Source organism: Neopsephotus bourkii, unplaced genomic scaffold (assembly GCF_033783945.1).
Source record: "Neopsephotus bourkii isolate Nb327-2 ecotype Australia unplaced genomic scaffold, CSIRO-AGI_Nbou_v1 NB_659, whole genome shotgun sequence".
Classification (NCBI taxonomy): domain Eukaryota; kingdom Metazoa; phylum Chordata; class Aves; order Psittaciformes; family Psittacidae; genus Neopsephotus; species Neopsephotus bourkii.
In genome coordinates, this window is record NW_026901158.1 from 6,474,342 (window position 1) to 6,490,977 (window position 16,636).

General features: G+C 47.7%; 1 protein-coding gene across 1 annotated transcript in view; it reads right to left on the reverse strand.

The window, feature by feature from the left end:
• Positions 1-16,636, reverse strand: part of COL27A1 (collagen type XXVII alpha 1 chain) — a 163,869-nt gene that overhangs the window by 75,671 nt on the left and 71,562 nt on the right. Inside the window, exons 14-17 of the mRNA XM_061352908.1 lie at positions 12,504-12,557; positions 8,244-8,288; positions 4,631-4,684; positions 4,310-4,354 (exon numbers count right to left, since the gene is read on the reverse strand). Coding sequence (XP_061208892.1) covers positions 4,310-4,354; positions 4,631-4,684; positions 8,244-8,288; positions 12,504-12,557 — 198 coding nt within the window. The remainder of the gene's footprint in view (positions 1-4,309; positions 4,355-4,630; positions 4,685-8,243; positions 8,289-12,503; positions 12,558-16,636) is intronic.

Here is a 16,636-nt window from a genome sequence, read left to right on the forward strand (position 1 = left end):
TTGAAATACTGCTTGGAATACATACCTGGACATTGAGAAATGACTACTACAGGGAAAGAGTTTCCTGAGCATAGCAAAAGGCAGGAACAAACCTTTATCACTGACCTTTAAGTAAAGTGGGATGGTGACTATGTGACAAAGAAAAGAGTTTTCAAACAACTCTAAGAAATGGGCATTAGAGAAGGTGAGAAGGAAGCAGGGAAGACAAAACACATCTCTTATCTGTGCTACTGCAACAGCACAGCAGAGCGATCATAGCACGTGAACAATCCATCTGTGATGGTTATTAACATCTTAAACCAAAGGACTAAGGCATCCCCCCCACCTGCCTCCAGCACAATAAATCTGGAACTGTGATTTAGTGTCTGTGCCCTTAATGTGAGGGATAAAACAAGGAGGGAAGAGGTCAGGCATGTTTATCATTAAAAAAGGCTGAAAAGGGGCTGTGAGGACTTCGCTCATGGGGAGGAGGAGGAATGTATGATCTGAAATTACAAACAGGCTCTGCCCATGGGATGGTGCCCGCTTCATGTTTCACCTATAAAAAGAAATGCAGCTTCAGAGACCCTGAGGCCCTTCTTCACGCTGCATAACACAGAAGGGGGCTGCAAGGGAAGTGATAGATTTGGAAGTGCAAGGGGGGTTTGCTGTGTGTAGGATGCAGAGGAGGGCACTGAGCAAAAGCCCCTCACTTTGGGCATGGCTTTTCCCAAGACTTCCTGCTCAGAGGAGCAAACACTGAAGAACTACCAAAGGCATTTCACTGAGCTGTGTCCTTCACAAGTTACAGGCGTCCTGATTCATAGAACTCCTTCATGTGAACAAGCAGCTTGGATTTCCTCCACTTCCTCCACCTTTCCTTTGTGTTGTCATTTGGTCTTCCCAAGACCAGTCTTTATCTCAGGGTTAAGCAGTAATTCCACTCCTCCTTATAGAAGGAGATGCAACCCTCTTTGCCCTCTCTCTTCTCCTCCAAGAAAACAGAAGGGTGACCCATTCTGTGGGAAAACTGAAGCTTTAAAAAGCATCATTAAATACTGTGGTACCAAGAGCTTGTACGGGGGATGCAGAAGGGGCTGGCTAGCACTGGTGTGCTCTGTACTTGCCTCCCTAGCTGCTAGATGTGATTTATGAAGGAGGAGTGGGATGTTGCCCCTTAGTCTGGTTCATGCCTAGTGTCCACTATGTGATGCCTGGGATTAACTGAGCTGTACCTTGTAGAATACTGAACAAGATAACATAAGATAACAAAGTCCAAAAATCAGTGAAAAACACTGGTGTAAGGTGTTGATTTGCTGCTGGAATTCTGATTCACTAGTACCTGGATTCATTTATCTTGCATGCACAACACGCTTCGTGTATGACTTTCAGAGATGTCTCAAGGGAAGATGCTTGGACAGTTGGCAGATGGCATCTCAACCCCTATGGGAAACCATGTGTCTTCAACTGATTTCTGAACCCTGATCACAAGCTGGGGTGTAAATAGGACTCCTGGGCTCCAATACAGCTTTCTGCTGTATGGGCTGTATGTCAGCTCTGCACAGTGTGCTGCCAGCCCTTCCTTCTGCAGTATTCCTGGTGAAAGCACTGCAGGAAAACAGCTAGCAAGCCTGAAATAAAGGGAATCAGGGACCTCATAGGCTCATATATTCATATAGTGGAAGAGCCACACCAATGTGCTGTAAAAAGGTTGCTACATGGTGACTGGACCATCATCCCCAACTAGTTAGCTACGTTCACTCCTGGAACTGCATCTTCAACATCAAGCAGAGAGAACTCTCTTACTTGGGAGGTGACCAAGCTGTGAATAAGGCTCTCTGCAGAGCAGACTGCATACAACTGTGGTCTGGAAACGTTTCAAGAATGGCAAGAGGCAAGCTTTCAGACCCATAGACATAGAGAATAAATACAAGATTCAGGGAGGCTGCTTATGCTTCTGGTCATAGCAGTAAGACAGTTCTGTCTGGAGTAGATGATGAAGGGTTATATTGAAGTCAAAAGCTAATGGACACAAAAAGAATAGTAGGCGACCACAGAAAGCCTTTAAATAAGATGTCTCAGCCTAAAAATAGCAACAACAGCAGAGGCAAACAGTGATATGACTGGTGAGAGAATACAGAAGGAAGCTCCAACAGAAGTCAGTCCCTCTGTACTGGGCAGGGTCCTTCCTGTGACCCAAGCCCAACCAGGCACTAAGTGAAAACAGAGATCCTGCCTCTGTTTTCCTATATGTGGGATTTCCTTAAGTCAGATAGTTCTAAGACCAGCTCCAATTAAGAAGACCAGATGTATATTATATATAATATACATTATATATATATAATACACATTATATATACACACACATATATAAATTCCTTAGTGGCACCAGAACATAAACAATTAAAACACAAATGTAAGCAAGCTGTAAGAAGGGATGAGTGGTTTTACTCCTGATGCCCCAATCAGAATGAGAGAAAATAAAAAGGCTTAAAGGTGCCATTCACTAAGGGAATGTGGGAATGTGTAAATGCATGCAAAAGCCTTTTGATCAGCTGGAGAAGGGCTGTATTATGAACCGGGCCAACCAGCTGAAGAGCAAAGCCAACAAATCAGAAAACCAAATAACTGAAAAAGCCACAAAGCTGTTTCAGGCCAAATTCTCCCCTAAATATAAGGAGAGCTGATGAACTTTGTCTATGCATGCAAACAAGTGCAGCAAACTCCGATGCTTTGGCTAAAAATGGCAATGCCAGAGCTTGTGCCTTCACCTGAGCATATGAAACTCATTGTGCTCATTGATGCCTCAGTGGGCCTGATTTTCCTTTACCGTGTATTTCCCACCCTTTGGCTGTTGGACTGATGGAAAGGGTATGCAAAAGGTGTTTGGAAGCTCTTTCTGGCTCTGGAATCACTGCTGGTTCAATCTGAGTGTTTGACAGCACCCAGGATATTCAAACTAAAGTCAACTCATTAGGGACAGAGGAGGCTTGAGTAGAAGGGATGGACTGTCAGTCTTGGGTTGGGAAAAGGCTGTAATGAAAGCCAGGAAGGCTGTCCAAGGAAAATGAAGTGGGAGAGGTAGCTAGGGAGGGACACAAGAGGTTTTCCTGCACTTCGGAGAGAGGCTGCAAGACTGAGCAAGGGCTTACTGGGGGAGGATGGATAATTCTGCACATGGGAGTATCGTAGGGATAACCTTGGGAGAGCTGCAAACCATTTGGTTACTGTGATACCAGTGGCTGGAGAAATACTGGGGATAAACAGAGTGACCTGTGTCAAGTGATGGAGACCAATATCCAGGAAGCTATAATGTTTTGAGCTTCTTCTCAAGCAAAAAGTCCTTCTTTTGCCCTGTTCTTCCTCTCTACACAAGTGAAAAGGCGGCGCAAGGGAGAAATGGAAACTGCAGACACAGGAGCCATGGAAAGAGCTTCTATAATAGGAGCAGAATGGAATCGACTGGCTTGACACTACTTCCCCCTTGTGCAGTTCTGGGCTGCTAAATCATCCTCTCAAAGCAAACATCGAACAAGAGAATAAAACATCAGACAGGAGGAGGAGAACACTTAATGGCCATTTTCCATTGCCCTCCTGAGCAATCAGGACCAACAATAAATGACTGCACCTCCCACTCCTTCAGACTAAATAAATCCTCCAGTCAAATACCTGGAGGAGGATGGTTCTCGTGACAGTGAGACATTTCCACACACAGCTTCATGCTGGTTTAGCTCAAGCTGCGCATTTCTGTGCCAGCAGCAATAAATCATTGCGACCGAGGCCCCTTCTCCCTTCTCATTCTTTTAAGGTGATTTATGTCAGTTTGGCATAAGGCAATTTCCTCTCGACAGGAGGCTGAGCTGAGGTGAGCCTCTCAATGGGAGCAGAGGTACCTGACACAGAACAGTGCTCCTGGGGATCCAGCTGGTTCGCTTGATCCACTGAGCTGCACTGCTTTCACATCACATGCATTAATGCAAACCCATTGTCAGTGCTCCTAGGTCTTCGCCCTCCTTCCCCATCCCATCATGCATCCCATATAAACCCATAAAAGCCCAGTGAAACACCAGATAATCTTACAGTTACTGTCATCAGTGGGAGATAGAAGCTCCAATGAGGATCTGATCTACACAAGAACTCCATGGAAAAAGGGGATGGGGGAGATACATCAAAACTGGAGTGTCAAGAAAGAAGGGAAGGTGGGAAGATGGGGGCAAGGAGACAGCCAGAATGGAACCAGTGCCATGGTGCTGGATAAGAAAGAGAAGCTAGAAAGGGGGTTTCACATGCAAAATTAAAACACAGTGCAATAAGGGAGTATTCAGATCACCTTATCACCTTTCAGTCCATGTTCTCCAGGGTTTCCCATCAGCCCCTGAAACAAAAGAGTTCAAAGTGAGACTGAGCCACTGTGAAGACTTGCCCAGGTCTATGACACTGCTGTCCCTGATGGGGCTGGTGGCTCAGACACAGCACTGTCCTGGCACAACCCTAAAGCCAAGTGACAGACTGGTCCCAGAGGTACTCCATCACACATCCTATAAGCACCCTTTATGGGCTGGACAGTCACCATTACCCAAGGGAGGAGCAGGATAATCTTCAGCCCTGCTGTGGAGGGACAAGAGCTCACACAGCTTAGTTATTCTCTCACCTTTAAGCCTTTTGGTCCTGGATAGCCTATTGGTCCAACAGAGCCCATGTCACCCTGGTAAGAGAAGGAGAATTACCAGAGTCATCAGGTGAAAACCCAACAGTACACGTTCAGCAATTCCTCTGCCATCTCTCAGAATCCCTAAGGAACTGCACCACTGACTTCAGCAGAAGCAGCATCCTCATGAGTCAAGAGGCTTTTAATGTGTAGACAGCCCCTAAGTAAAAGCAGCACAGGGTGTTCGCCTCGAAGGCATGCGAGGGAAGAGCAGCAGCTCCTATTCACATCCTGCTCTCACCACAAAGCACAGACCCCAAATCCCCTTGGCACTAACCACTGGAGATGCGAGCTGTCCCCCATACTCAGCTCATCCCATGCCCACAGGAGATATGGGTGTCGGGGTGTGTGATGAGGCTCCAAACCCAGGATTCACTTAAATAGATGAGGAATTCGGGCTAGTAAATGGATGGCAAAATAGTGGAAAATTAATTAAGAAGCCACTTTGAAGTGTGCAGCTGGGGTAGGATCTGAGAAACAATTTGGTATGTTTTTCCTAGCTTTTGAATGGATTCATTTCCCTCTTTCGCTATCGGCAGTATTAAAACATTGAGCAGGTTTAGGACAATCCTGGAGCATATTTATCCTTGATGAAGTTATTCCTGTTCTCAGGAAGAATCTATCAGAGGTAGATTTTTAGATTGGATATAAAGAAGAAGTTCTTTCCTGTGAGGGTGGTGAGGCACTGGAATGGGTTGCCAGGGAAAACGTGGACGCTCCATCCCTGGCAGTGTTCAAGGCCAGGTTGGACAGAGCCTTGGATGGCATGGTCTAGTGTGAGGTGTCCCTGCCCATGGCAGGGGGTTGGAACTGGATGATCTTAAAGTCCTTTCCCACCCAAACCATTCTGTGATTCTATGATTCTATGATTCTAGAGTATTCTCAAGTTCTCTGGATGGGATCTGAGGATGTGTTAGACAGGACACAGACCCAAACACCAAAAGAGACAATGGTCAAGAAATTCAGGTCACTGCCAAGCTTTGATAACTAAAAGCAATATGGGGAGGAGAGAGGAGGAACAGGAGGTCAGGACAGAGGTGTTTCGTCAGCGTGGCCATTCTGCTGATAGCATCGTGCCGTGGGGCTCATATGAGAGACTGGAGCACAGGAGGACCCTGGAGCTGTGGACGCTGGTGTACCTGCGTGTGCATGTACAAAAGAAAGCCTTCAGTGGCTTTCAAACAGGCTTTGGCTGCTTCCTGCCCATGAAGAGAGTCAGTGATGGGGTGCTCCAGCCTCGCTGCAGTGTGTAAATAAACAGGGGAGGCTCTGCTGGAGGAGAGCTGCAGCCGTCTCAACAGATGCTCTTTTCATACCTCCCAGCATAAAGGCTGCTTGTGGGAAGGAGTTTACTTAAAGCTTTGCCCGCATGGTTAATTAGAGGCTTTGAGTTACATCTAATTCTGCTCTTGAGCCTCTCAAACAGCAAACCCAAACACTTGCAGGGTGTTGGAGCAGCAGGGGACCCGGCCGGTCCCTTGGGGTGACTGTAGATGGGACGGAAGGAAGGAAGAGACTGAATGGGGTCTGCAGCAAACATGTTATCGATGCCATACAGAGTGATCCCCGTGCTGCAGACCCCAGGGAAGGAGGCTGGTGTTGTCCCACAGAGAGGAAAATGCAGGATGGATGTGCCCCCTTCTTCCCAGGAGGATGGAGGAGGTCACTGCTAGATCAATCCTACTTGAGATGCTTCAGCATCCTGAATGTATAACCCTGGGGTATAAGATCTGATTCAGTTTCAGACCTTAATCTGACCTGAATCTCTGTTTGAAATTATTAGCTGCTCAGAGTGGTACCAGCAGAATAACTGGGAATAACAGCAGCTAATTGCCAGTGCTGCAGCAAGTGATTCCTGGAAATCAGCACTGCAAAAGCCTGACTTTGTGCCTTAAAAGTAAAGCCAGGAAGAAGTTCCCAACAGGAATGATGATTCCTTCATCTGGATGGGAAGGGAGGAGACATATGTAAAGTTTAAGCCAGACCAGGCTCAGCAGCAAAAGGAGATCTGCTGGAGTTGCCCTTTTCCAGCAAATAACTTGGGGTGCCAGTAGAGACCAACATAACTGACCAAAGCAGAGAAGGTGGCAGACTCCAGGTACCTGGTGATGGAGCTGAATCCTGGTCTAGGACATGCAGCCCTACATCCTGGGGACAGCCAGGGAGAACACAACAGTTCAGTCGTACCCCTCATAGAATGTGGTGCTATTTGAGTGGCTGCAGTTAATGTGGGACAAAAATGATCAGAAAGGCAGGTTAGAAACCACACACTGCCTGTGCTCATTCCAGATCAGCTCCAGTAAAACGTCTTCTTCCTGGCCCAGTGATGCATCCCAAGCACATAACAGTGTGGCACTGGCTGGGCCAGCACAGGGGGGAAGACTCCATCACCTCTGTAAGGAACTGAATCATATTTATAGTGCCTGACCTGCCACTTTCTAACAAATAAATACCTGTGAGATAACAGCAGCCAGGTTAAGGCAAATCCTTCCAAAAGCTTAAAGAAATAGGATCCAATTTGGACAATACCTTCAATCAGATTCTTTTCAATAGCAATCTTCCTCTTACGGCTCTTTGCCAGGATCACATCCTTTCTGCTGCTGTGTCTAAAGCAGGTACTTTCATTTCCACTAACAAAGGGAAACACAAACCTAATTCCTGGCTCCACAAAAACTGTTCTGAAGCCTTAATCCATCTTTGCCCAACTGCCCCATGTGCAAGATGGGAATACTTGCATCAGGATATTCTCAGCTTTCCCTTCACAGAGTCTAAGATTCCTGGGTTTTGTGCTCTACGTGCAGTGTTAGGGCAGTTGAGGCCTTGATCTCACCTGACCTACACACACCTATAATTTAAGCTAAGGAAAGGCAAAGGGGAAGGTTTTTAACCATTCAGTGCAATGGATTAGCTAAAGAGGAATCATCTTGAAAGAATGCTGCAGTACTAACAGAGCCTACCGCTTCTCATGCATGGAAGGAAATAACTCGAAACAGGCACTGAGACCTAAAAAGGAACCATAATGTGTTCAGCTGGGCATACACTAACCCCCAGCACAGCTGCCAGGGGAGGAGATGCCACCCATCCTTAAAGCCATTTATCTCCTGCTGTAACGAAGGGTGGAATCTGGCTGTGTACATAATTACCTTGATTAGTGGTGGGATGGTGACAGTGCACATAAAATCCCTGTATACCCAGAGGACAGATCCTTCCTGCCCATGGTCTCTGCAGTGAGCAAGAGCTGTGATTCCCTGAGGTTACTGCTTACAGGGACTTGTGTTTTAAAAGGATAGGTCCTGGTGTAGGATGCACATTGCATCTTTGAAGGAATACCCTCACACAGGTTATCAAAAGGGCACTAACAGTAAAGGTTCAATCTGTTTCCTTTTGCTTAGGAAGGGTTTGCCCCCCTCCACCTCCCAATCCACCAGGCAACCTCCCCTTATGAACACTCCTGTTTGCTGCCCTGGCACAGGAAGCAGGCAATCTGTGCACAGTTATGCAGGCTGAAAGGGTTAAAGGGCCGAGAAGCCAGATCTCCACTTGTTTGTGTACTTACAATGAGTCCAAGGACTCCAGGAGGGCCTGGGGCTCCCAGTTCTCCCTAAAAGGAAAGACAAACCGATATGGTTATGGACACACTGTGCGCAGGCTGAAAGCAGCTCCGTGTTTCTAGGGCTGGAGGGAAGGGAAGAGACCATTGCTCCCCATTCCATGCCCCCCCCATTGACCCTTCCCCAGCCGAAGTGATGGAGAGCTTCCCTGTGAGCAAGCGCATCCTCTCCACACACAGGGCTGGCTTCTCCCAGGAGCAGGATGGACAGAAGCAGTGTTACACTGAGCAGGGTGAGGTGAAGCAATGGGCAAGGAGGGGGACCAGGGTAGTGGACAACAAAGCTAAGGTGGGAAGGGAAAGGAAGGAAAGCTGCTGCTTAGCACTGGGAAAGGGGAAGGGGTTTTGTGCGTGGTTAAAGAGCAGTAAAACTCATAGGGATGAAAATGAAATTGGATAGTTTGGGAAGAGGGTATGATGGGCATGGAGAGCTTCTGGTGCTGGCTGATGGGCCCTGGAGATGTGTCTGGAACACGCAGCGCCCTGAAGCTGTGCCTCCTGTATCTAAGAGCTGGTTTAAGGTGGGGAGCCAGCAGCATCCTCTGCACTCTGCCTCATCCATCAACCAGCCATTGCTTTCACCTTCAGAAAAAGCCCTTAGCCTTCGGGCTGCAGCTTGTCCGCAGGGATGTGGCTCACCCCTCTGTCCCTGGAGCAGGCAGCTCGCTGCACTCACTTGGAGGATGAATCACTTGTAATCACACTGTGGATAGCAGGAGAGGGACTGCAGAGATTCCATCTTGGGCTCCATGCCCGTTAGCCACCTCTTACAGACTGCTCCTGAGCACGGCACTTTGGAAAGCACTGACTCCTCTTAGAGGCTTTCAAGAGCACGTCCCAGCTCACTGCTCCAAGGACAGATCGCTATCTAGGTCTGCGGGCTGCTTTGAATCCTCAGCTTCACAAACTCCCTCTGCTCCAGCTTTCCAAAGCCATGCAGGTGCCTGATGGCATTTCCAGGTGATGTGCAGCTGGGAAGCTGTGTCCGACCCACACAGGTCAGCTCTTTAGGTCCCCAGTACTTATCAATGATGTGATGCTCAGCCTGGCCCCACGTCTCCTTTGCCGCACTGACAGTGCTTGTCAGGGCAAGGACCTGCTCTTACACACTCCCATCTCCAACAGAGCCTCTCAAAACAAGTGCATTGGAAACACTGAGCTCCCCGTTGGCTCAAACAGCCCTACCCCTGCTCTGCATCACGCTGCCTACTTGCTTTGACAGAGCAGCTCAGTTTATGGTGCACATCTGGTGGAGTCCCCCCTTCAGTGCAATAAAGCTCCCCTTTTATGGAAAGCTTTTCCTAGTGAAAGAATGAAAGAGAAGGGGTCGTAACGTGACCAAACGTGCTCAGCCTCCTTAGGGAAAGGGTTCCGTGTGTTTATTTGATGGGAAGTGGAGTAAAGGACTATTGGGCAAGCGCACACAGAAAGCATTTCATAATCTCAAACAGCCTAAAATGGCTTTTTTTTTTATGGCCGGTTCCTTTCCTGCATACTTGGGACATCTGTGGAGCATGGCTGGGATTTCTGCATCCTCAGAGCTGCTGTAATAAGGTCAGCATCAAGCTTTAAGTCGAGGCCTGGCACTGCTATGCTTAGCAAGGAGAGGGAATACCCCCTGCAATGCTGAGCACAGGGGATGCACTTTGGCCTGGGTTTCCCATTAAGGCTCCAAGGGTGGCTGGGATGCAGACAGAGTGGATGGGCAGCTCTTGGTCCAGCAGGGACTGCCTGGATTTCCGAGTTATGCCATGTGGGTATTCCTCAAGAGAAAGGGGAAATGTGGAAACTCACAGCCTCACACCTAACACAAGAGGATTTCCTCTTGGAAAAGGAGGGGGTGGGCTCCCCAGGGAGATGTGGGCAGGAATAGCTTTTAATTTGAGCCATTCCCCAGGCTGGGAAATGAAGGATTTGCAGGTGCTCCTTCCTGGCTATCAGTAATGACAGTCTGGGCCCTGACCTGCGAGGGAAACCAGGCTCTATCCTCCTTTCCTCAGTGCATGAACCGGGCACTGGGACAAGAGACAAGGAGATGAATCAACAGCCCTTTCCCATGTCTAATTCCTGTGATTAAGAGACTAATTGGAGTAGCTAAAGCGCTCCGGGAGCAGGGATGTGGAATGTGATGGCTCAACAGTTCTCAGCAAGTTGGTCGGAGGGAAAGACGCCCCTGTGGTTGGAAGAGCCTTTGCTCTGTCTGGAGGGGATGGAAAGAAGATCAGAGACAGTCGGCTTCAGCCATCCCCATGCGACAGCAGCAGTGAGTGCTCAGTGGATCAAACAGAGCATGTGGCAGCCCAGGACCTATGGCAGCCTGCCCACAACTGAGCTGCATTACCCCACCTAGCAAAGCCGTGCTCCATAACAGACTTCCTGGCATTTCTCTGTGTCTGTGACTCCGCTTGTGACCCTGTGAACCTCCCTCTAAGGCAGCTGAAGCAGTCTGTTTCCATTCTACAATCTCCAAGGCACATTAATATTTAAAAGCCGTTGATAAGATGAAAGAAGGAGCGATCCTTATGGATGAATTAACAGGAGGGACGTTTGGTTCTTCTCCGATGCTCTGGGAACTGGCATTCAGCTGACGCTGAGCGCATCTTCTGAATGGGGCTTGGACAACTTGCAGATGTGAAAGAAACCAAGATAAGTTATTTGGGGAAAAAAAACAAACCCCTCTTTCTGACCTCCAGGATTCTGCTCTTCCTGGCTGGAAACAGCAATACAATCCAGAAAGACTTCTGCTTTGGGATCACTGATTCTACTCGGACCCTTGGCTTAAGTCGACTGAAGGATAGGAAAAGTCCTGCACAAGTATTCCTTGGGAATCTCATTCTTTCAGTTCACTGCATTTGTGACTCTTGGGCTCAATTCCCACAAAGGCTGGAGCGTGGCTGGGCTTGCCCTGGCAACCAGAGCTGCTGGTGAAGATAACTTTCACTTTGCATGTGTGATGAATGGCAACTTGAAGACACACGCGGAGTGCTGTTACCCTCACAGAAATCACTCCATCAAACACCAAGAGCAGCACTGAGATTGTGTGTGAACAACCAAGGCAGCAGGAATCTGAAAGATGAATCCGTTCTGCTCGCATTCTAATTGAGGGTGAACCAAGAAAGCCATTCAGAAATCAACTTAGAATAATGAATACAGTGAGAACATTTGCAATCCACAAGGGCCTGTTCTGTGAGGAGTGGAAAACAGCGCACGCACAACTGCTTGGTATTAAGTGCTACAACAGCAGAGCAAAATCAACCTTATCAGCATCCTGCTGCTAAAATGGTCTCTGTGACCATCCTGACCCAATTCCCAGGAGACACATCCCATTCTTAGAAAGCCTGCAGGGGTCAGATGGAGACCAGAGAGAAGCCAAGAGCTCAGGAGCCTGGAGACTTCCCCCACTGCAGCCCTGGGAGCAGGGCAGCAGAAGCCTGGGCTATGGGTGTCTGTCTCTTGGTGCTCCCAGACACTGGAATGAGGAATCTGGTACTTCCTACAGCAGTATTAACATTCACCTTGGATGAGAACAGCTGCTGAGCTTGGAGTACTTTAGAAGCTTGAACCTACAGGCTAGAGAGATGCAAACCAAGTGGTACCAGCTTGCTAACGTACATCACAAAACAGGATGCAATGAAAAGGAGAGGAATGTGCCTCTTTATGTATCTCAGACCTCTATACAACTGAGTACGTGGCCTGCTCCTCCAAGAGTTCACATGCACTCAAGTAGCCATCTGTGGGTACCTTATGATAATATGACCTTCTGCCTATCGGCCCATGTCTCTCTGCTATATTCATATAAAACTTCATGTTGACAAGATGATTCCTGTGGCTGCCAGAGGCTTTGCATCAGCCCCTATGGTACAACACGTTCCAACCACTGCCTGATCATCAGAGGCAGCATTCCTGCCTTTTCTCTCATGATTTTCCTCCTGGTGATCTCCTCAGGATGAGGAAGCATCTGTCAAGACCAAAGCATGAGAAAGGCAATAGATGGAAATGAAACAGCAACGTGATGACCTGGCACTTAGAGGTTGTTGAGTTGAACATGGCAATTCACAGCATGCTGGAGCAGGGCAGGGATGTACATTTGTTCTTGAGAAGGGTCAAAACCAAAATGCAAGCGGCTGACAGCAAACTCATAGACTTCTATCAGTCTAACCAGTGTGATGCAGAACAGGGAAACTGAGAGAAAAGCCATCAACTTACCGGGTTCCCATCGATGCCTGGAGGTCCTCGTTCCCCGAAATCACCAGGAAAACCCTGAGGAAAGGAGGCAAACGTGAGTGTTAGTTATTGATGCACCTTGGTGTAAAGACAGTCAGCTTGAACACTGTGCTCAGTGCTGCGCTTTAGGTCACAAGGAAGCGTGGGCCTGCCTGGCCTTATCCAAGCTGCTCTTGCTCCACGTCCTGAGCACATCCACTCAGCAAGAAGCTCTACAGGGCCAAAAGCTCTGATTCACTGCTCCCTCCTGGGGCCAATGAAGGGTAATCAGGAATACCATTTACAAGGCTCAGCCATGAGCTGCACATGAGCTAATGGGAGCCTTGAGAGGAAGAGCCAGCGAGGAGACAGGAAGGCTTTTTCCTTGGCCAAGCTATGAAAAGCACCCAATGCTGGACCTGACTTGTTCATTCCTTGTCTTGCAGGCTACGTCCAGCCTGTTGTAGATGTCATATGGTGGGCAAGGCTTTTGCAGTGCCGTATAGAAAGTCATGAGTGTGCATAGCAGAGAGAAGGGGTGGAAATCAGTGCTTCTGTCCTCCTTTTGGTTCATTTCATTAATGCCCAAACAAGGAATATGCAGCCCTGATGCTTAGGCTGTGTATATACATATGAAGTGACTATCCCACATTTGGAAGATAGTGTGTTTAACGATACAGTGCTTTTTATCCTCTTTCAGGAAGAAATACCCTACTAATAGGATCATTCCTTAAAAATCAATGCTTTCTTTAAAGTCACTCCCAAATACCCCATGTTCTGGAAGAATATAAACCTCACTGCAATGACTATCCTCAAAAACAGATTGTCAATCCGAGTTATTTCATCCTGTCTACTAACATAATCATTCTGCTGGAGCCTATGCAGATGCTTAATGGAGCTGATCAAAGATGCCTAGTGAATTCACTCCAATGCATTCACAACCTTTCAGCTTGCCAGAGGAACAAACAGTTCCAAGCTCGTTACAGTCCACACCCCAGAGCTGTGAAAGGCCATGTTTACTACACGGAAAAGTCACCACAAAAGACTTCATCATCGTCTCATTATATCCAATAGGAATCTGGAAGACCTCAAACAGTTATAGAGAACAGAGTGGAAGCACTGAGCCAGAACAAGGACATGGTGGTGTACACACATCCTCCTTTGCTCTTGGACAGATCCTGTGCCCAGGACCCTAAGTCTCCCCAATTCCCTATTACAAACCATACAGTAGCTTGCTCTCCTATGTCCTGCTGTACTCTGTGTCCTTTAGGAAGAGCTCATCAGAGGGGTACGCAACCTCTGTGCTTAGCAAACCCTCTTGGTTACTACCCTGACAGTTTCAAGGAGGAAGCAGTTGAGTTTAAGATGGATTGGACTCAATTTTCCCCTGGGTTTGAACTTCATTCAGCAAAGCACTGGCAGGACGCAGACTGCCAAGGGCTACCAAGGACCACTCAGACATCAGCAGCTTCAGGGCTACTCCAAACTGCAGCTGCAGTGGGAGCTGCTTTGGGGAGGCTGTGACACCGAGTAAGAGTGCTGTGATTCTCCACTTGCTTTTCTTGCATGGCCTTTAAGAAGGAGTGAGATAAAACATGATGCAGCATCCATCTCTTTCGACTGTGGGCCAAAAGGGGAGCTGTGTCTGCTAGAGGTGGTCCCCATGGACCCAGCACACACAGAGCCTAAGCCCAGGCTCTCTCCTAGACTTGGGTGAACTCAGCCAGGGCTAAAATCTTGCTTTATTTTCCACCCTATTCTGACTGTAGCCACTGGAATGGAAAACTAAGGAGTGTATTTGCATATAACAGGCTTCCCAACCAGAGCATCTACCTTAGTGCTTCAGTTCAGAGTGGGAACTTGCAAAGCAAAACTCCAACCACCCCTGCTTCCTCTTCTGCTTATTGTGGAGCAGTCTTGGGGAGTAAAGAGCATTGGTTAGGTGAGGCTACAGCAGACCCACCAACATGCTAATGGGTATGTTACTTCTGACTCAGACTAGGACTTACAGGAACAAAGGACAGCACAACCATGTTCTGGGCCAGGTATGAGCTTAAGAGGCAGGGATGGAGCAGACAGGGAGAGGATGGTCCTTGCTGAGGCAGAAGGATGCTCTCGCTTCCTGCCTGCTCCCCTGGGTGCTACAGACACTGGTTAACCTTGGAAAAGTGAACCTGAGGGAAGCAAAATGAGGCAGCAAACAGCAGCACACCTTCTGGTGTTGACAGCCACCAGTAACACTGAAACCTGAGGCAATCACAGCAGATAGAACAGGAGAACTACACTGGGAAGCTCTGCAGTCAGATGTCACCCAAAACCCCTCATCATTGTTGGGGGTTTACAACTCCTGGTCAACCCAATTGAGTAAAAAGATACTTGTTCAAATGGGAGACATGTTTAAGATAAGCAAAACCCCATTTCACCTCTTCTGTAGCAGTTCCCTGCAGCATTCATTACACAGTTCTGAACAGACACAAGCTATCACTTACTTGCTTGGATTCAATGCTCCTAGCTTATGGGCATCACTGCAAAAGGGAAAGTTGTCTGCCTTTTTCCAGCTGGGCACTACATCCCTCAAGCCTGTGCACATGCCAAGAAGCTGTGGTGAGCAACCACTGGAAACAGCCTTCTGCCATCTAGAGACAAAGACGTCAAATATAACAAGGAGAGGGGGGGCCTACAATTTTCTTTAATGAGAAAAAGGGGAAAAATAGCTCCGCTACATGCTGAAGCAATAAGACCAGGACAGAAATGTGTAGGGAAAACTCATTGCTTGGGCAAGGCAAGGAAAAAGAAGCCTGTGTTGGAATATTTTGCTGTTTACAGTCAGACAACTTGCCAAGGAAAAGATGAACGTTCACAGACTGATACTGTACTTACACTGCTGCACATTTCAATCACAGCCTTCAGCTGCATCTTTCCTTTCTCAGAGGGCAGAATGGGTCATAGAGCGACCCATGGATGCCACTGGGCAACCTGGGGCTGCTGGGGTGTCTTCTGCCAAGCTGAGGTCTTGCCAATGTGAAAAGGTTTGACTACTTTGAATAGTACCATTAAATCAGTATCGCTACAGCAGCAGAATATCATCTAGAGGAATGCTTGCTCCAGACTAAAAGCATTTGCTAAATTTGGTTTAAATCACTTCCAAAGTGGTTAAAAAATACTCTCCTCACGCCAGGATAAAAGTGTCCAGAGAAGGAACTATTGAAATTCTTAAGTTTCCCACTAATCTCCTTTTATGCCTCAATTTCTCATATTAACCTCACTGCTTAGGAGATTTGAGGCACTTGGAAATAGAGTTAATAAAAATACAGCTTTTACACAGGCTTTCCAACAGCAGATGTCCAAGTATTTAAAAAAGCAGATTATTCCTGTGTAGTGAAGGCACAGAGCTGAGCATCTGGGGTCACTTGGCCAATGCTACCCGTTGAGCAAGAGATTCATCAATGCAACCCATTTACAGCACACTGAGACTCTCCCTGCAGATGTAGGGTTTGTGCACATACTTGAGATGGGGTGGAAAAGAAGTGAAAAAGGGGTGGAAAACCCAGAAGAGGGAGAACTGGCCTTGCTGTTCCAACAGCCAGGCCCAAGATAACACTCAGCAATAGCACTCAGCCTCTTAATTGCCAACACCTGATTGCCCATAACACGCCATGTGCTCTGCTGGCACGAGCACCCCATCTCTGGGGTTGTGGGTGGTCCCTTGGTGCTTTGTGGCCCAACGCACCAAAAAAACCCAGAGGAAGAGACAAATGGAAAGAGCAGCTTTGATTCAAGTAACCCCAGGCATCCCAGCTCAAGATCTGAGCTTGGCAACGTAACAGTCTTGTGCACATTAAATGAGACCAAGGCTGGTGGCTGTGGCATGAAGGAGGATATTCCAGCATCCATACAACTTCCAAAGACCCAAACCAGGTTGTGAAAGCTATCCCAACACAGTCCAGTGCACAGCAGGAAGCAATCAACCCTCTAAGCCCCTAACAAAACAGAAAGCACTTTCTTTCCATGGGGTAAGCAATAGCAGTTTAAACCACAATAACAGTTCCAGTGACCACAGCATCCTAATTTATTGGCCATCTTAGGTCTGTAGAAGCTATTTTTTCAGTGCTTCTCCCCTCCTGTCTGAGCCTAAA